Source organism: Mustela nivalis (assembly GCF_964662115.1).
Source record: "Mustela nivalis genome assembly, chromosome: 7".
NCBI lineage: Eukaryota > Metazoa > Chordata > Mammalia > Carnivora > Mustelidae > Mustela > Mustela nivalis.
The window spans coordinates 56,677,937-56,699,193 of record NC_139026.1 but is presented as its reverse complement, the minus strand read 5'-3'; the positions used below and the strand labels follow the sequence as shown (position 1 = coordinate 56,699,193).

Here is a 21,257-nt window from a genome sequence, read left to right as displayed (position 1 = left end):
AATTCAGGATCCAAAACAAAAACAAAAACAAAAAAAGCACACAATTACCCAGTAAAGTTCAATTCTAGATTTTCCATGTTTCAGTTATATACAGTGCAGAGTGAGAAAAATAACCGTGAAGTAACATTAGTTCTGATTTCTAGACTAGGATGTAATAGTAGCTTACTGTGGGACATTGAGCAAAATGCTTACCCTAACTGGATGTCAATTTTCTTATTAGTAAAACCGTATTTGAATAGGAAGATTTTGGCAATTCCTTCCAGCTCTAATTCTCCATAGTTGTCATTAAGTCAAAGATTCAGATACTTAATGAGCCGAAAAGCCCAGATCTGAGATGAGGTCGAGTGAAATCATGGGAGGGTGGTCATTGATTGGTACATCTAATCTTTCATTTGTGTGAAAGGAGCAGAAAGTAATAAACGATGTAATTCTTGCCCATTTTTCATTCTTTCGCAGACCTTTTACTGAGATCAAATGAGGCTGTATGTGTGACAGATGAAATGTAAACTCACGAAGATAAACTGGGCCCCCAGTACTTGGCCTTGAATAGGGTGGTTCTCAAAGTTGGCTGCACACCGAGATGGCCTGGGGTGGGGTGGGGTGGGGGTTAAAAAAACCAGTGCCAGAGTCCTGCCCCAGAGAGTCTGATGTCATTGCTCTAGGGAGCAGGCTGGCATCGGGAGGATTAATAGCTTCTCCAGTGATTAAAATATGCAGTCAAGGTTGAGAAAACTGTTTTAATTGAATCAATTCATCACGAAGGATGGTAATCTATCTTCATCCTTTACACCTGCTCCCTTACCAAACTAGATGCTATACCAGCCTCAAGGAAGGACCCCTGGGAAACTTGTTAAAAAACACCATTTCACAATCCCAAGCTTAGTGGTTTCCAGTCATTTAGGTCTGTGGTAGGACTCAGAAACCTATCGAATTTTTAACCAACACCCCTCCCCACCCAGGGGATTATGACGGAGGCCATCTTCTCCTTGAGCTTGGAAGTAGTAACTTAGAATTGTTGCTGTAATAGTAAGTGGTAGGGTTTATTCAGCCCATTCAATGGCACCATTTATGTTATAAACATTATCTCTATCCTGAATAACCCTGCGGGCACTCAGTATACATCCTGACAAGCCCTGTGCCAAGACCTGCCTGGCGTTGCCAAAAGCTAGCATCTGGTCTAAGTCTCCTTGGCCTAAAAAATCATTCAAGTTGGGTTTTTTGCTATGGGAGCCCAGCTCTCTGTTCTAAGGAGGTAATAGAAGGCTCAGAGTTGTTGTTTCTAAATATTTTATTTACTTACTTGACAGAAGGAGAGAGAAAGAGAGGGAGAGAGCGCATAAGCAGGAAGAACAGCAGAAGGAGAGAGAGAAGCAGCAGGCTTCCAGTGAGGCAGGGAGCCCAATGCAGGGCTCGATGCAAGGACCCCAGTATCACAACCCGAGCTGAAGGCAGATGCTTAACTGACTGAGCCACACAGGCACCCCTCGGTTTTGCTTTTCTTGATCCTTCTCTTATCGTTGCATTTACCACTGCTAGAATCTTCAAAAAAAAAAAAAAAAAAAAGTTCTCCCTGTACTGTAAGTTATTAAAATTTCAGAAAACAGGTTTAAGCAAACAAGAAAGAAGAAACATTACCCATTTGTCAGTAGATGACCACTGGTTTTCAGAAGTTAAAAACAATCATTTTTGCCATTTTGCCATTTTTCCTTAATATGTTTGTTATTGTAAAGAATGCTGCGGCTTCTCATGTAGCTAATTCTCAGCACATTCCTGTTGCTTCCTTTGGATAGTTCCTAGAAGTAGCACTGGTGGACTGATCAGTGTGTGTCCATTTTAAGTTCATGACACATTTTGCCAGTCCGTCCCTCCAGAAAGTTCATAGTGTATGTTTTACCTCCTTACCTCCATTGATTACCATTGTTCTAACATTTGGTTTTCTTTAAAAAAAAAAAAAGAAAGAAAGAAAGAAAAGAAAAGAAAAGAAAAAAAGAAAAACCTTACATCTATTTCTATTTGATTTTTCCAGAGGTTGATTTTGTTAAATGTGTGTTGGCCATTTTTATTTTTTTTCTTCCATTAACTGTCGTATCATATTTTCCCACTGTGTTGCTGGATGTTTATGCTCTTTATCTATTACCACATACAGCCTATTTCACGACCAGAAAAGTGAAAGTTATATGGACACTTTAATCCGACGTCTGCAGCTCTATTCTCGGAATCTGGAACACTTGGTGGAGGAAAGGACCCAGCTGTACAAGGCAGAGAGGGACAGAGCCGACAGACTTAATTTTATGTTGCTCCCAAGGTAAGGCAAGTCCTCCTGCCTGGTAAATTTCACAGGATTCCGCAGGTCTGCCTTATTCCCTCAAGCAGAAAGAAAGCATCAGCATCTTTGTCTAATATTGTTTTTTCCTTTATATGTATATAGGATCATTCCCTTTTATACATTTTTCAGCAACTTACTGAGTTTAAAAAAAATACTTTGTTAAAACTTGGTCTGGTTTGTACTCTAAATATCTAGAAGAGGGATACCTGGGTGGCTCAGTTGGTGAGATGTCTGACTTTTATATTTAACTTGTGTTAATTATTATTTTATTCTGAACCCATGCTTCATTTGGAATATTAACTCTGCGTTATGAAAGGAATGATTTTGAGTCCATGGGAACTGTCTTTTAAATAAAGAGACAGTTTCTCTTTGGCAAACCTGAGTGAAGAAGTAGGAGACACACACATGCTTTGTTCAGTCACGCGTGCCCTAAGGGAGCCTACTGCAGAATCCTTGTGTCCCCAGAGTGCCAAGGAGCAGGCTGGAAGTGGTACCCCGAGCATAGGCTGGAGCCCTTAATATTCCCATCAGAGATGGCCGTTTCTATCAGAGCTTCATAAATGCTAGTTGTATGATGCAGAATTCCTTGCCTGGCCCTTCATGCTGAGTGGTGACAAAAAACAACATCCAGATCATCTGGCTGCCTTCCCAGGGTGTCCTCCTCAGTAGTCTTAACCAAAAGGATACTCAGAGGATTCGTAATAGCTGGCTCGCCACCTCAGACTTTTAATCTTACTCCTGGTGTAATGTACCCCTTCGACTACTAGATGGTAGATGTTTTATTTGTTTTAATTATTGAGTACAGTTGACAGTGTTTTATCAGTTTCAGATGTACAACATAGTAATTTGATGATTCTATACATTTCTCAGTGCTCACTGCAGTAAGTTTAATTACCATCTGTCATCATGTAACAGTATTACCACAGTACTGACTGTATTCCCTGTGTTCTACTTTTCATCTCCGTGGGTAGATGTTTTCATTGGATTGTCAAAGTTGACATAACACGGTTCTCATCAACACCTGCAACACGCTGTGCCTCCAGTGCACGTCACTTTTAAAAAATGTACATGTAAAAAGCATGTATATTTGTACAAGAAAACTAAAACATACACCAACAGTAACTACCAGAATCAAAAAGAAATATTTATTGGCAAAATTGCAAATAAACAAAGACAGGATGTAGGAACCAGATACTACTTAAACACTTATTTAACTTATTTAAACAGTGCCCCTTGACTTTTGAGACAGTAAAATAGAAGTTTTTTTTTCTTGTGGGGGGCCTCTCCAAGACATCCACTGTGTTCGTTAATCTGCTTGCGTCAGCAACAGCCTGTACCAAAGCTCGCCAGGTTGAGTCACCGCTCTTCATTTATCCTACAACATTAGTTTCTCTCTCTGGGTAATGTACTAGTTTCCAAGCCATATGACTTTTCAGATATAAGCAGTAATAGGAAGGGTAAAGATGGTGAAATGTCCAATTTTATCATTACATTTTTGTAGCCTTCAAAAAATTTGCACCCTTATACTGAGCAGGTCAAGAACAACCACCCCAGAAGAGCCCTGAGAATCGAACCAACCACATCACCGGGATGTTTCTCAAAAGTCCCAGGCTTTCTCATTGCACCAATTGAAAAGCCTTCCCTCGATGCTTTGGAGGTTCTCACCACGAGTGTTGCATGTCCTTGTAGTTAATGAACTGTTTTCTGGGAGAATGGCAGACATGCCTCCTGCGATACAATCAGCTTACCTCCAGATCTTCCTTGTCTCCATGAATACCCAAGGTCTGGGTTGTGGAGGAGATGCCCTGCAGTAAAAAGACTGAAAGGCAGATGTTACTGAGTACTGGATCTGCCCTTAGTGGCTGTGGGGCCTTGTGAGCATCATACTTTATTTTTAAGCCTCAGTGATCTCAGTGACCTCCATGGACTTCCCAGCAGCCATGTTCTGATTCTAGTGGTTCCATACTTGGATCCTTTGCAGAGAGATCCTAAGGGCAGACAGGGAGCAGCAAGTCTCATGTTGGCCCCACCCATTTTTCAATGAAAGGACAACTTGGCATGTCAAGAAAGTATGGTGTGGAGTTCCTTCTTTGTGGTTCTCTCTGAATTCTGAGTCTGATATACTACTCCTTTGATTTCTGCAACAAAGATATTCTAAGTTGTTTTTATCTGACCTCTGCCGTTTTACCATAATTTTAACTTGTTTACATAGTGACTGACTTTGCTTTTTTTTTTTTTTTTAAAGATTTTATTTATTTATTTGACAGAGAGAGATCCCAGGAGACAGAGAGGCAGGCAGAGAGAGAGAGAGGGAAGCAGGCTCCCCGCTGAGCAGAGAGCCCGATGCGGGTCTCGATCCCAGGACCCTGAGATCATGACCTGAGCCGAAGGCAGCGGCTTAACCCACTGAGCCACCCAGGTGCCCCCTGACTTTGCTTTTTAAAGGACCCAAATCTACCTCAAAAAATATATCAAATAAGTTCTTGCTCAGAATATATCAAACTTAATTTTTAAATGCATTATTCTTTTATGGTGATATTAAACAGTACCGTGTAAAATATGCCTGGGAGGCAAAACTTGGCTCTAATGAAAAAAGTCAGGTCTGGGGCGCCGAGGTGGCTCAGTTGGTTGAGTGACTGCCTTTGGCTCAGGTCATGATCCCAGAGTCTCGGGATCAAGTCCTGCATCGGGCTCCCAGCTCCATGGGGAGTCTGCTTCTCCCTCTGAACTTCAACCCTCTCATGCTCTGTCTCACTCACTCTCTCAAATAAATAAAATCTTTTTAAAAATTAAAAAAAAAAAAAGTCAGGTCTGACAGCTGCAGTGATTCAAACTCTTACATTAATGATACACTCTCCTCAGCTTCTGACAGTCAGCATCTAGAAGAAGATGACTGTCAATAGAGTGGCAAAAAGTGGGCAAGTGTGTATACATATGAGGGTTATATCTGTGCTAGAGTTATATTAACATGCTTATTAGAGTTAATAATCAAGTATCAAGTTGATGCTAAACCTGTGTATATTCCTCTGAGTTCAAATGTGTGTGTAAGTAATATATTGCAACAGTCAGTATGTGCAACCAGTCTTTGCTTCCTGGTCACCCCCACCCAAATTCTAGAATTCCTTGTGGGTTGTTACTACTGTCTCAAAAATTTATGCAAGATTTAAAAAAAATTACTGAAGTTGAAGTCATTTTTTCCCCTTTCTCATCTAGGCTAGTGGTAAAGTCTCTGAAGGAAAAGGGAATTGTGGAGCCTGAATTGTATGAGGAAGTGACAATCTACTTCAGTGACATTGTAGGTTTCACCACCATCTGCAAATACAGCACCCCCATGGAAGTGGTGGACATGCTCAATGACATCTACAAGAGTTTTGACCACATTCTTGATCACCATGATGTGTACAAGGTAACCACTTCACCTAATAGGCTGAAATGGTTGTACTACCCCTGGCCAGCAGCCAAAGTTGGTTGGTTCCTATTATTATTCAGATCTTGTCCTAATTTAAGATTTCATGAATTCATGGTTGAATCTGAAGCTAAAGATGCAGGGAAGTAAAAGAGTAACAAGGGTCAGAAGTCAGAATGCCCTTGTAATTTTAAGAAGCAGTTTGAAAGAAACAACATAAAGTTCATCAGGAATGAACTTTGGGTACTAAACTGAGAGAAGATGGCATTCTCTCAAATCATCTTTTTAAAAAAAATGGACAGTGTGTAGACTGATTGCCAAGGAAGCAGAGAAGACACTGGAGCTATAAAGTAGAATAGGAATCTGTTGTTGAAATAGCAAGCAGCATTCATAGAAGACTAAAGAAGAACAGGGAGAACATTCTGTAAGTTCAGTACTCTGACTGGAGTGCAGACACATTTTGGGCTCATAATGTCTGAGAAGAGTAAAGGAGAATTGATTGAATTCCCACATTTTCATGTTGGGAAAGCAGCAGAGCTTATGGAGCACATAACTTAGAGCTATTTGTTCAAATCCCCACTGGCCCTACCTGTGTGACCTTATAAAGTACATTTAACTTTGGCAAGTTAAAGTTTCCCTATCTGTAGAATGGGATGATCATAACACCGAACTCAGTGGGTTACTGTGAAAGCTACTGAGATAAACAATATGCCTGAAATACTATCTGCTCAAGCAAAACTTAGATGTCACTCATGTAACAGTCTGTCATAATGCCTGTTACCCACAGAGGAGATGTCCCTTTTAGGGTTTGTCTTAGTACTGTCTTCACCCTATGTGGTAGATCAGAAAGGCATATAGTTCTTGTTGGATAGGAAATGGTTATGTATTTTAGAGATGGTTGGCAAAGAGAAGTTGACGGCCAACAAACATGAACTATATGGTTATGAAAATAAAATTAAGAGAGGTCATTTATCAAAGAATTATGTTTATAGGATACTGTTGATACAATTTTACTTACTGTGAAAAGGGTTTAAAATTGCTATACTATAATAATGTACATTACATCTTGAAGGAGCCTACAATTATTTTTTGTCAAATAGGACATGAGAAAAAATGTTCAGTGTTAAAGGTGACTTTTCTGGTAATTACAAATGTTCCTGAAATTATATACAACCATTCAGACTATGTAAACATTATAAAAGTGTCACCACATCTAGGTGGTTTATATTATTATGAAGTACTTTTATAGGTCAAAATATTTTATAGCTGCTTTACCATTCATTTAAATAGACTATAAAGCCATAAAGAAATTAGCAGAGACCTGCTCTTGAGCTAGTCTCAGGAAAAGTAGTATGGGGCTATGTTCACACTGAGTTCTCAAAAGCTTTTGTTTTGATATGCCATCAACTGCTTGTTTTTTATTTCTTCTGCCTTTTGAAGGGGTAGGACCACTAACAAGCAGCTATTTCCACAGGTGGAAACCATTGGCGATGCCTACATGGTGGCCAGTGGTTTACCCAAAAGGAATGGCAACAGGCATGCAATCGACATTGCCAAGATGGCCTTGGACATCCTCAGCTTCATGGGGACCTTCGAGCTGGAGCATCTTCCCGGCCTCCCCATATGGATTCGCATTGGAGTTCACTCTGGTACGGAGTTAAGCAGGGTACCAAATGGGAACCGTATGAATCTCTGTGCACCAACTAAATCAGAAAGGATAAAGGGTCTCCAGATGGGATCGATTTTCCCATGAAGTTTCCTCTTGAATCTGCCTGCCAAATATGACATCCCATTACACAGCCTGACATAAGTCGAACCTCCTTCCTGAGTTCTAGGGAACAACACCTTCTGTAGCAACCTTTCGCTCCTGGAATGATAAACACCAACCACAGACTAAAATGACAGCCTCCAGACTTCCTCCTATTTGAGTCCCTATATTTACTATTTCATTTATTTCCTCCCCCTTCCTTCCCTCTCCCCTGCCCCCAATGTCTGTTATTGTTGTTTTATTTTGTTTTCCCCATTACACTAATATAATATCTTTCACGGATTGGATTATGTACAGGGAGGAAAAAGCTGGTAAAATCCTACAATGCAAGGGCATTTATGTCTTCCCCTTCCCCGTCTATGGTACAGAAAATACATGGATCACTTCATGTGACCAAGAAAGATACTCACCCTAGAATGTAGAGATTTGAGAAAATGAGCTACAAACGTTATAGAAAAATGAAGTTGGAAAGGAACTCGGGAGTCATCTAGAATAATCCTTTATGGGGCACAACTTATTTTTAGAGGTTCCAAGACAAGTAATACTATAGCTACCTTTGGAATAATCCCAGGATTCCCTGAAAACTCACTGTTTCCAAAGTCAACTCACTCCATTACTAGTGATAATTATTAGACAGCCTTTCCTTGTCTTAAATTAAATCACATCTCCCTACACTTTCTGTCATTACTTTTTTCTGTCTTCCCTGGCTCACAGAAGACTCAAAATACAGAAAGCCCAAGATCACTCCAGGCTGTGTGGTGAGGACCAGACAACTGCATTGCAAAAGTCATTCTCTGTCCACAATGCCTGGCAGAGAGCCTGGCAGTAAACACTTACTGATTTGATAATGATCCAGGAGATTTTCAAAGTAAAAGTAAATAGAAGTTAAAAATTTCTGCCACAATCATGTCCACAGCTCTCTATCCGAGATGTTTCCATATGTACATGAGGGGACTTCTGGGTCGTTTCCCCAGCCAGCAGCAGCAGGCTATCCCTTTTCTGACTTATCACAGATTGCCAGGCCTGGACGGAGGGCCAGCAGCACAGTGACTGAGCCGAGTCAGGGAGGACGGAGCTCTGGGTTCCAGCCCCATCTCTTTCCCACTGTGACCAACGCAAACCTGAGGCCACCACCAGTGCCCCGAGTTCACCACACTGGGCTGGAGTGAGCAGAGATATTAGGCACACATACCTGGAGGGGGCTAGCCCTCAGAAATTAAGAAGTGGCAGTTAAATTATTGATAGTTGAAGGCAAGACTTCTGCAGGAATCTTCTGCCACTTGGCCCTTCCCGGCTTTACTCCCGTGTTAAAGAGGCAACGTAATTGGACCTAGCGGACCTCCGGCACAGATCAGAGATCTGAATCAGTAGCTGCCTCTCCTGCTCCTGCCCTTCCGTAGGCTTCTGCTTTTGTTTCTCGTTGCTGTTGTTCGGTTGTTTTATGTTTTGCACTGAACCTAACAAAGGGCTCGGTACTCGAAGGAAGATCTGGTATTTTGATTTTTTTTTTTCAGTGTTCATAATCACAGAGAATCTATAGGATAAACCTACAAAGAAACTCATGTAGGTCAAAACCCAATAAGCCAACTAGAAAATCAAGCTCCCTTTATCCAAAACCGGTTTTGCAATTTCTGAGTTACTCTTTAACGTCTAAAATCTGTCACTCCTCACATTAGGTCACTCCACACAAATACTTGGGTAACCACCCTCCTTCCTTCCCCAGTATGCTGCTGGGCCTGGTCTCTCCTTGGTTTCTGGGTTCTTGTAAGAATGCCCTTGTGCCGCAGGCTCTGCAGTCCGTCTGCATTCACGCAGCGGCACAGGAAGTGCCCGGGGACAATCATGCAAGTCCTTGTCTTCTGGGTCTCCCATCATTGTGTCGCCAGTCTGAGAATGCTAGTCTGAGTAAATTAAACAAAATGTGGCCCCTGAGCCTTTGAGTAAAGCATGGCCTCCAGCCTTTAAGAGCTCAGAGCTGTGTGGCCTGGCACAGTAGGCCAGCCGCGGGAGAGTTTTCATCCTCCCCAAGAACCTCCTATTAAACATATTAAGAAGGACTTCCCACCTTAGCAGCCTGGAGCTCTGGATGCCTTCCTATTTTGTGCAAATGTACTTTTCTGTGCTATCTGTAGCAAAATATCTTCTAGAAGCTTGTCTGGCTGTAACAATGCTTTCCTCATTGATTATATCCATTTAACAAAAGTCACAGCTCACTTCTCACAGCTCCATAGAATGAAGGATTCAGCACTGTGACGCTGAGAAAAGGCTTCCCCACCTTAACTCCACACCATGATTGCTTCTGCTGCCACTTCCTGCTTCTGTGCATTTCAGGTCCCTGCGCTGCTGGAGTCGTGGGGATCAAGATGCCTCGTTATTGCCTATTTGGAGACACTGTCAACACAGCCTCAAGGATGGAATCCACCGGCCTCCGTAAGAAAGGAGATCGCTTTTCGTAGAGGATTGTGTACTGCAGGAGAGGGGAACTGTAACATAAAATGCACAATAAGGAGCTACAAAGAACTAGTGAGATAAAGAGTCACCTTCCACATGGACTGGACATGGGCCGCAGTCAGTCCAGTTCTTGCAGCATTTGCTTTCATTGTTGCCACTGCCTGAGAATTTCTGTGTTCTTCCTTCTTAGCTCATTAGTAGACTATTTCTGTTCGTTTGGGTTCATTTGCAATGCATTCAGGCATGCTCTATTTGGAATAGTCATAAAATTTAGCATAAATCCATGTAAGTTAAAAAAAAAATTCAGTGGGTTAGATATGGAACATATGCTGGCTCGCTTTCCTATTCCTCTTTTGTTTTCCTGAAAATTGGCTTTAGTAAAGGAAAATATAAGTATTTATTATATGCGGAAGCCTATATTGCATTCACCTGAAAGGGTGGAGGCACCATGAGCTCCGTGTAGTAGATGCTCAATAAATTTTTTTAAAAAGATTTATTTATATATTTATTTAACAGAGATCACAGGCGAGCAGAGAGGCAGGCAGAGAGAGAGGGGAAAAGGGGAAAGGAGCCCAATGTGGAGCTCCATCCCAGGACCCTGGGATCATGACCTGAGCAGAAGGCAGAGGCTTAACCCACTGAGCCACCCACGTGCCCCAATGCTCAATAAATATTGGGGACCATGAAACAGAAATCTAGATAAGAGAGAAAGCAAACTTTGGTAGGTGGGGCTGACAAAAACACAGGTGCAGAGTGGTATCTTGGCAGTCTACTGACAAACTTACTGGTTTGTACAGGAAAGTCATGGTATAAAGGAAAGGACAGATTTGGGTTACCATTGTAACTGTACAGATCACTCTCTGAATAAGCCGGGGGTGGGGGCAGTTACCTCATCTTTCTAGGCATCAGAAGGTAGAAGGAATAAATAGAGGATGGGATACCAGTCTTGCTGGAAGGGTCTCCAGAAGGAGTTGACATGATGTATGTTAAACATTTAGTAATCCTCGGATACATGGCAGGTGTATAATATAGGACTGCCATTATCCTTACTATTGTCATTGTCTGTGGCGCCCATGGTGGGAACAGTGGTATACCAATGGTGGACCATGAATGTCAGTGACTTCACCAACTGCTTGTCAGGAGGATGACAGTACCCCAAAAGAGTAACACCTAAGAAAGTCATGACCCTATCACTCTCTCCTGAATCTCCACCTTGCTGCCAACACTTAAGCTGCTAATTAGAACTTTCACAACAGGGACCCAAAACCAAATTGCAGCTGTCAAGCTCAGCACCACAAACTAAATCCAAACCAAGATACAGGAGGCACCTCTCTGAGCAGGAGGGAGAATCTTTTGAGCACACCTAGGGAGCCCCTTCACTCAGAAGGAGTGCCAAAAAGCAATGCCAGGTCCTCTTTCATTCCATGTGTGATAGTATTTGTCTCACAGGTCGTATTTTTTTTTTAAGATTTTATTTATTTATTTGACAGAGAGAAATCACAAGTAGACGGAGAGGCAGGCAGAGAGAGAGAGAGAGAGGGAAGCAGGCTCCCTGCTGAGCAGAGAGCCCGATGCAGGACTTGATCCCAGGACCCTGAGATCATGACCCAAGCCGAAGGCAGCGGCCTAACCCACTGAGCCAGCCAGGCGCCCCTCACAGGTCATATTTTTAAGGGCCCTTTCACCAAAATATCTCAGCTGTCAAGAACTCCTGTAACAAGTGTCCTGAATCAAGTGGAAACAAACGTGTTCCTAGAATAGACTTCAAAATGGAGATTTTCATTGACTGTTTTGCATTTCCAGCCTTGAGAATTCATGTGAGCGGATCCACAATAGCCATCCTGAAGAGAACCGAATGCCAGTTCCTGTACGAAGTGAGAGGGGAAACATACTTAAAGGTAAGGGGTCCACGGGGAGGGGACCCAGAAAAAGCACTCACTTGTGGGTCATCTCCTTGGAGACGGGACATCCCATGGTCAATAATGTCAAGGAGCAAAGAGATGAAGAATCCCTTTCTGTACTCTCCACGGTGATCGCCCATTACCCCCTGTAGAAGAAGCCACTGCCAGAGGAATGCAAACTCAGAGCTTTTTTCATATTTTGAACTAAGACTGATATGTTATAAAATGCTACCACCATTTCTTCCACATACCTCCAGGTTTTGCTTCCACGTCTTCCCACAAAGCCGAGAGCTAAGGTCTGGGATGGCACTTATTTATTTATTTATTTGGGAGAGAGCGAGCCTGGGGAGGTGGGTGAGGAGCAGAAGGAGGGGGAGAGAGAAACTCGAGTAGACTCCATATTGAGCACAGAGCCCAACACAGGGCTCGATCCCACAACCTGAGATCATGACCCGAGGTGAAACCAAGAGTCGGACGCTCAACCCACTGCGCCGCTTAGGTGCCCTGGGATTTATTTAACTTAAGCCAAAGCCCCCATGCCTCCCTCCCTTACTCTCACTGCTGCTTCTCTCAAAAACCACCTCTCCCGGGGTTGCTTTACCATTCGGGAGCTCTGGACCTGTGATTGCCACCTGCGGCCCCAGGCTTGCTGAGAAAGACCCTCTGTGGGTGTAGATCAGGAATCTGGATTTTTAGTGAGTATTCAAGGTGATCAGGAAGCATGCCAAGGATGGAGAATCACCAGTCTCTCTTCCCCATGCTGTTGCTCTCCAAGTGTCTCTAGTTGGCTCTTGGACTGCTTTTCCAATGTCGTTCGAGTCCTTTCACAAATGGTCTGAAGCCAACTACTGATCGTTACGATGATCTGTCTCCAGAAGCCACAGTGCTTCTGGCCTTTACAATGTGACTACAACTTGGAAAAGCCTCTTTTCGTGTAGACATGCCCTAATATCACACTCACTATCCGTACAATTCTTCACAGAGCATTCCCCCCAACATAAGAGTGGTGTGTGCATGACTGGAGTGCAAACCCAGCCAGCCAACTACCAGTTTTAAAGATGAATGATTTTTAGGGGCACCAGAGTGGCTCAATCAGTTGAGTGTCTGACTCTTGATTTAGGCATAGGTTATGATCTCAGAGTCATGAGATCAATTTCCGCATCAGACTCCACACTAAAGTCTGCTTGGGATTCTCTCTCTCCCTCTCCCTACCGTGCATGCACTCTCGTTCTCTCTCAAATAAATAAACCTTTAAAGAAGAGTAATTTTTTAAATATATAGCCTTCCCATCTCCTTTTCAAATATAAGCTTTAGCGAAAACAGGATTTCCAATACATTTCCATTCATTTTATAGTCTCCAGATGGGTCCAGCAAATGTCACTTAATAATCATGTCTTAGGATGAACACGTGTTTGTAATTTACATGCTTCAGGTGGGGAAACTGGCAGGTTTGTGATGAAATCTTGTGGCAAAAAGGGCTCGAAGAAAAAGTGGGTGACGAAAACCAGTTGGATGTCTTAGTGAAGCAGGATTGGACACAAATTTCCTTCTTTTTTCATTGAGAGTTCTTTTGATGTTGCTATAACAACACTTTGAAATATCTTTTGGGGAAAAAAGAGAACTGTACTTTGAAAAAAAAAATACATCTGGGGAATGAGAGATGTATTTTTAAAAAGACACTTGGAAAGAAAGATGTGTCTGGAGGGAATGCAAATCCCATCAGAACCTGGGTTCCGCTAAAGTGTGGACACGCATGAGAAACACGGAAGTGAGGGTCTCTTGGAAATGGATGTTTGTCAGCGCGGTGGGCTAGAACAGACCTGTCTCACTGACCTCCATGGCGCCCACCTTTCTTGTCTCCCCAGGGAAGAGGAACTGAGACGACCTACTGGCTGACGGGGGTGAAGGGCCAGGAGTACAACCTGCCGACCCCTCCGACTGTGTAAGCTGCTGGGTGTGGTGGGGCGGGACAGGGCTGCGGAAGTCTTGGCTTTATCATTCCTGCTGTGTACAGCCATAACTGTTGGCAAGTGCTCTGCCTGTGGCAATGATACATTGAATACACGGCCAGGGACTACCTACATGAGAAGTCTAGAAACCTCCCTTCTCTGGCTGCCAGAAGTTGGGTGTTCCAGGCACGCTCAGAATGGAGGAGAGCGGAGAGCTCACCTCCCGCAGATCTGGTTCAGACCAGAGGAGGGCGTTCTGGCGGCCAAGAGGCACTCTGCAACTGCACCCCAGCCGGCAGCTTTCTGCTAGGCTGCCTGATGGAAACAGGACCTCCCCTCCCCCGCCTCTCCCCCCAGGCCTGTGGTTCTGGGTTATCACATAGAAGCTATGTTCTCCCACAGATGAGGAAGACCAAGTGTGGAAGACCAAGTTTCAGGTCTAACGAACAGGTTTCAGTTCTCTTCATGGTGACCAAGAGGGTCACCCCATTGCACATTTGGTTGCTGCAGTCAGTCACATGGCTGTTGGGGTGGCTTTTGATATGGTCGAGGGACCCTGGCTTGCAGATTCTCAGATGCTGGACCCAGATATGACAAGCCTCTAGGAAAGCCGAAACAAGCCAGATCTTCCCTGGGGCCACAGGGGAGCTGGCCCCTTATTGGAGCCCCCAGGTCCACTCCAAACTCCTAAAACCCTCCATCGCTTCAGAGGCCTCCCCAGACAAGATCCACACCCCAGAAGGTGTGGGAGCAAGTCCTCAGTGTGGTGCAGGGCCCCACCGCTACTGTCCTGGCGTTGTTTGCCCTCCCTGCAGTGGCATATGGAAACGTAACCACTCTTCCAAAGCCGAGCACCTGTCATTCCACTTTGAAATTGAAATAGACTTTTTTTAATTTAATTTTTTTCAATGTTCTAAGATTCACTGTTTATGCACCACACCCAGTGCTCCATGCAATACGTGCCCTCCTTAGTACCCATCACCAGGCTCACCTAAGGTGAAATAGAATTTTCTGTTTGAAATGTATCCTGCTTTTTCCACAAATGCACAGAGCAGGGATGATAGCTCTTATAAGCCCATCAAAAGCAAGGCTCTTTCTCTATTCTCTGGGCCTCCCGTGGTTAGCACGGACTAAGCACTCAAATAAGTATTTGGTAAACGGAACTGATTGTTCTGGAGCTACGAAATAGTCTGTACGAATTGCTGAGAAGTTCCGTTTTCCCTCCCCCCTCTCTTCCCAGGGAGAATCAGCAGCGCTTGCAAGCCGAATTTTCTGACATGATCGCGAACTCTTTACAGAAAAGGCAGGCGGCGGGGATAAGAAGCCGAAAACCCACACGGGTGGCCAGCTACAAACGGGGCACTCTGGAGTACTTGCAGCTGAACACGACCGACAAGGAGAGCAGCCAAGCGAATTAAGCACAGCTGCACTAAGGCGGCGGCCTCAAGTGTCCCAGAGACCTCCAAGCAGCGGCAGACTTTGATGCGCTCTGCTTGGCCGTGGCTGCCAGGGCGGGAACACAGACTGGCTTCTGTGAATCAGATGTGCACACGCTGTGCAAAAATTACCTTTTACTCTGGAGTCTGATCTCAACAGTGGCTCCACGGAGCTGCCCCCTGGGAAAGAAGAAGAATAGATGGACTGTCTGGAAACTGAAGAGATTGTATTCTTATTCCATTTGTTTGGGTTTGGCTTACTGGCTGGCTCTTTTTCCTTCTGTATTCATGAGCGTTTTTAAATTGTCACGATTATATTTTAAGTACCCTATCTCCATTAAATTATATTTAACTCATAATTTTTGCAGAAAATATGCTCTATGGTAGGCAAGAATAAAAGTTAAAAAGGTACCGAGTCTCTGTGTGTTTCCAGCGACCCCAGCCATTTTCCATCTTCACCGGCCACCACTTGTGCTCACTGGACAACGGATGACAGCCCCCAGCGCGGAGACGAGGCAAAGCTAGCAGAGCAGTGTCGTTCAGTGCTAAGAACCTGGATGTTCAGTATTGCCCGCTACACACAAGAGGATTTTATGTCTAGCCTTCTACCATGGGAGGCAGGGCCTACGTCTGTCTCCAATCTGAGATAAAGGTCAAATCTTATTTACTAGAAAAGACAAATACTTGAAACTCTGCAAATATCCCCTTCCTGCCATCCAGAGGCCATCTTCTGCGCCCCCTTCTTCTGGCATCCCGGCCTGACTCATTTGCTTGAAATCTCAGGAGGAATGGCAAAGGGCAGCTGGTGTGAAGTAGATTAGAATCAGAAAGGCAAGAATGTAACACTTCTGTCGCTCATGTAACACTTCTGTCGCTCATCTGAAGGAAACTGTTTTGATCACATAACTCTTGCCCCGCCTCTACCACAAAAACCACACCAGAGATCAGGAAACACGCAATATTTTCTCCTTCACCTGGAAAAGGGTAAAATCAAAAATAATAAATTATCTCCTGATGTATAGGCTTAGCCCTTCATATGTGGCAAGAGTCCTTACCTAGAAACTGGAAGTTTATAATTTCTGCCTTGGCGTCTCTGCAATGGCTTCACAATTCCAAAGAAATAGGCTTATAAAGCAAGAATTGTTTGCATCCATGCAAGATAGCTCAGAAAGTTTGTGACCCAAAAATTCTATGTGAAAAAAGTACAAGGGGAAGTACTGGGTAGAAACAAGAACTAAATTCAAGAGGAATACAGGAAATCCTAGAATCAATTTTTTATACCTTTGATATATACTCCTCTTGAGACATGCAAGATCTGACTTAAAAATATTGAAATAGGGGCACCTGGGTGGCTCAGTGGGTTAAAGCCTCTGCCTTCAGCTCGGGTCTTGATCCCAGGGTCTTGGGATGGAGCCCCATATCGAGATCTCTGATCAGTGGGAAGCCTGCTTCCCCCTCTCTCTCTGCCTGCCTCTCTGCCTACTTGTGATCTCTGTCAAATAAATAAATAAAATTTAAAAAAATATATTGAAGTAATAATAAACTAAATTAATAGCTGTGTGTTTTTTCTGTTTAGTGCCAAATATCCAGTATCAAGAAAGGAATTATGATTTAAATGAAAAAGGCAATTTTACCTTATTTTCCTTTTTTATAATCCCCTAGAAAACAGTGAACATAACAAATTATAGAGGAGACAACTAAAGAAGCAAATACTCAAGATTTTAAACTTCAATTTCCATTAAAGATGAGTGATTTTTAAATATATAAAATATAGATGCAGGGCGCCTGGGTGGCTCAGTGGGTTAAGCCTCTGCCTTTGGCTCAGGTCATGATCTCAGGATCCTGGGGTCGAGCCCCGCATGGGGCTCTCTGCTCATCAGGGAGCCTGCTACCTCCCACCCCCATGCCTCTGCCTGCCTCTCTGCCTTATTTGATCTCTGTCAAATAAATAAATCTTTTAAATATATATATACATATATATATATATGCATAACTGTTCAAAAACTGATATCTGGGATAAAAATAAAGGAAAAAACTTGAACAGTTCTTACTTCCTCAGACCTCAAGCAGGAAAGAGATCTCCCTCAAAGTTAATCTCACATCATAAAAGGCTGATCTATAAATCTGCTGATCTATAGGTTAGGTGACCAGATAGATCTAGGCCATGATCAAGCAAGAAATGACTTTGTAAATATTTTGAAATCCTCAGAGTGGCAAAGAAAATAGAAATAGAAAATAGAAACTATGTCGACATAAGGTCTTTAACATAATATCCCACTGGAAGAAGATGCCAGAAGTAGAGCAGAGAAAGGAGGGAGAGAAGACAATAAGTTCCATAGCAGTTTTAAAGGACTCAGCTGGGAGCTACATTAATCATTCAATGGAACCCACTCAGTGCAGCCCAACAGAACTATGTCAGCCTTATATGGACATTTATTAGCTTTTTATTTTGAAAAAATAATAAAGTCATAGGAAGTTACAAGAATAGTACAGGAGGGCCTCTGGTCCAGGCAAGATGGCATAGACTCATTTCTCCCTGATCTGCCCCTCTCGGTACAACTGTAAGTCCGTGATACAATGCAAAACACAAGCAAAGGAGAACGAAAGAGCATGGGAAGAGGAAAACAGACTTGTTAGGGACCCCAAGGCCCACAGAACAACATTGCAACAGAGTCTCTTACTCCCCTCCACTCTACAAAAGAAGGCAAGTCAGACCCAGCATTTTTCAACTTTTTTTTTTTTAAAGATTTTATTTATTTATTTGAGAGACAGTGAGAGAGAACATGAGCGAGGAGAAGGTCAGAGGGAGAAGCAGACTCCCCATGGAGCTGGGAGCCCGATGTGGGACTCGATCCGAGACTCCAGGATCATGACCTGAGCCGAAGGCAGTCGTCCAACCAACTGAGCCACCCAGGCGCCCCCATTTTTCAACTTTTAACCAGTCAAGAAAACTGCTTTACAACTTTATTAAAATCAGCTGTATATACTTGGGTGATTCTGTTTCTGGGTTTTCTATGTTATGCCATGAACCCTCCTTCCATGCCACATAGTCTTGATATTGTAGCTGAATCTTAAAATCAGGTGAAGTGCTTCATCCCACTTTATCCTTCTTTTGCAAAATTGTTTCAGCTATTATAGTTTATTTATTTATTTTTTTGCCTTTCCATGTAAGTTTTAGAATAAACTTATATACAGCTCTAATAAAACTTGCTAGGGTTTTGATATCATTTGTATCAAACCAGTATGTCAGTTTGGGGAGAACTGACGTCTTGGCTATGTTGAGTCTTCCAATTTATGAATATGGTATGTCCTGCCATTTATTTATATCTCCTTTTACATATGCAATTTAAATGTTCTAATGGTCACATTTTTAAAAAGAAACACGTAACCTATGTTAATAATATATTTAATTAATCCAGTATATTTAAAGTGTTACCATTTCTGCATGAAATCAATATAAAATTATTAAATATTTTTCATTTTTTGTGGTAAGCCTTTGTGTATATTTTACTGTTACAGAAAATCTCAATTCACACTAGGGATGTTTAGAGTGCTTAAGAGTCACGAATCACTAGTCATTACTAATTCGATAGCATCACTTTAGAATGCCAAAAACTGGGGGACATTGTTTTTCAGGGAAAAGAAATTATAGATTAAGTGAGAGAGCAAGAGAGTCCATTCACTCTCTCAAGAGACACCCAGAAATACACATGACATTGGAGTTGAAACTATCTAATGGGGAATTTTAGACAGCTATAATTAGTACGTAAAAACTCTGAAAACATGGGCAACATGTAAGTATAGATGGGCAATTCAGCACACAGTTGGAAGCAATAGGAAAGAATCAAATGGAAATACTACAAATAAGCATAGTGACAAAGAGAAAGAATGTCTTTAATGACGCTACTAGACTTGCTGAGGAAAGAATAGTTGTACTTGAAGGTAGCAGCCAAAGAGAAAAAATAAACACAACAGAACTACTAAGAACTGTGAGATAATATTAAATGGCCTCAGGTATGTAAATGGAATCCTAAATATAGAATAATACAGAAGAAACATTTGAAAAAATAATGATTGAAAATGGACCAAATGTAATGGCAAGACACCAAATAACAGATCCAAAAATCACAAAGAACACCAAATAGAATAAATGCCCTAATCTATCTGTATATTCAAACTGCTAAGAATGAAGAAAAAATTGTAAAGTTAGTCCGGGATTGGTGAGGGCGTGAGGGGGTGAGGAGGGAGACACACATTACACACAAAATAACAAAGTTAAAAATTATAGCCAACTTCTCTTCTAAAACTATGCAAACTAAAAGATAACAAAATGACATATTTAAAGGGCTGAAGAAAGAAAAATAGAATTTTATACCCAGCCAAAAAAACAAAAAAACCTGAATAAAAAATAGAGACTCTCTCAGAAAAAGAACATGAGAATTTATTCGCCAGTAGACCTACTCTACAATGCATGTTAAATGCATATGGTATCAGATAGAAATTTGGACTTTTAAAAAGAAATGAAGAATACTGGAAATGCAATATAAAAAAGTCAAATATTTTTTTTCCTATTTTTAATAGTCTTAAAACCATTTTTGTGTTTACCTTCATGTTTTCAGTTTCCTGTTGTACAGTGTAGCTTTAGAAAAATTATAGCTTTATTTTGATTTGCTTTTTGACTTTGCACCAAAGGAGATATATAAATGCAAAAAGTATATGAAAAGATGTAAAACATCATTAGTCATTAGTAAAAGATAATTAAAGTCACAATGAGATAATACAACACACTATTTAAATAGCTAAAATTAAAAATCTGACAATATCAAGTGCTGACAAGGATGCAGAACACATTGTTGGCAACAACATAAAATGGTACAGAAACATTTGAAAAGTTTGGTGGGTTTTATAAAGTTAAACATTTACCATAGGGTCCAACAATCCCACTCCTGATTTGTAATTATACAAATGAAATGAAAACTACATTCACATAAATACATGTTTCTGAATGTTTATATTAACTTTATTCATAAGCACCAAAACTGGAAACAACTGAGATTTTTTCAATAGGTGGACAGATCAAGAAAGCCACTCAGTGAAATACTACCCAGCAAAAAAAAAATAATGAACTACTATTTCACATGACAACATGGATGAATCTTAAATGCAACTTCCCTAGTGAAAGAAGCCAGACCCCAAAGACTCTATATTATAAGATTTTATTCATATGCTATTCTGGTAAAGAGGAAATGATTATCAACTGTGTGGAGGGGAGATGTGACTACAAAAGGATAGAACAAATGAACTGGGGTGTGCCGGGGGGTTTGGAGGGAGTGATGTAACTGTCCTGTTGTAAATACATGATTCTGTGCATTTATCAAAATGCTAGGACTATATTGTACAAAGGAAAGACTTTCACTGTGAGCAATTTTTTAAAAAATGCAACCAGATGCAGATTGAACCCAAGATGGAATGCAGACAGTGACAAACAAATGTGTTCTAAAGAATGGCAAAATCTCACTAAAGAAGGTGGTAAAGAAAGATGCTGACAGAAGTAAATTTGGAAAACAGCATTGCAAATGGATGTTGTAAGACTAAAAACAAAACAACTGTACAAAACATTGTGGTCTAGTTGATCAGTTTGTTTCTTAGAAAAGCATGGGTTAGAAATTTTGAAACTCCTTTGAACAGATATTAAAGTTGGATAAATAAGGAAATATATTTTACACATGAACAAGAGGTTCCACATTCAGATAAAGAAGTTACAAATAAAGAGGTAACCTTAAGGAGTTATATTAGATCTGAGGTATCACTATGAATAATCATGTTGATTTTTAAGACAGAGAGACCACGATAGATATAGATGTGTGTCTGTATACTGATCCACTGCTGGGACCTAGAAGTGGTGATGTCCCGACAGAAATGAACATAACTAATGTCCAGATTACAGATTGTATACCCCATTCAAAAAAGCGGTCAGGGATCCTAGGAGAAGTGATTGATTTCACGGCAAGGGCAGGAAA

The 21,257-nt window shown here is 41.7% G+C and overlaps 1 protein-coding gene across 14 annotated transcripts in view; it reads left to right on the top strand.

Moving 5' to 3' along the window:
- GUCY2C (guanylate cyclase 2C) overlaps positions 1-15,648 on the top strand; it is a 124,013-nt gene extending 108,365 nt beyond the window's left edge. For all 14 annotated transcript variants that reach the window (XM_082742345.1, XM_082742349.1, XM_082742342.1 and 11 more), the window contains 7 exons: positions 2,147-2,305; positions 5,540-5,732; positions 7,207-7,381; positions 9,832-9,930; positions 11,755-11,849; positions 13,718-13,794; positions 15,042-15,648. In XM_082742345.1, coding sequence (XP_082598471.1) covers positions 2,147-2,305; positions 5,540-5,732; positions 7,207-7,381; positions 9,832-9,930; positions 11,755-11,849; positions 13,718-13,794; positions 15,042-15,219 — 976 coding nt within the window. In that variant the 3' untranslated portion in view covers positions 15,220-15,648. The remainder of the gene's footprint in view (positions 1-2,146; positions 2,306-5,539; positions 5,733-7,206; positions 7,382-9,831; positions 9,931-11,754; positions 11,850-13,717; positions 13,795-15,041) is intronic.
- Positions 15,649-21,257: the final 5,609 nt, after the last annotated feature.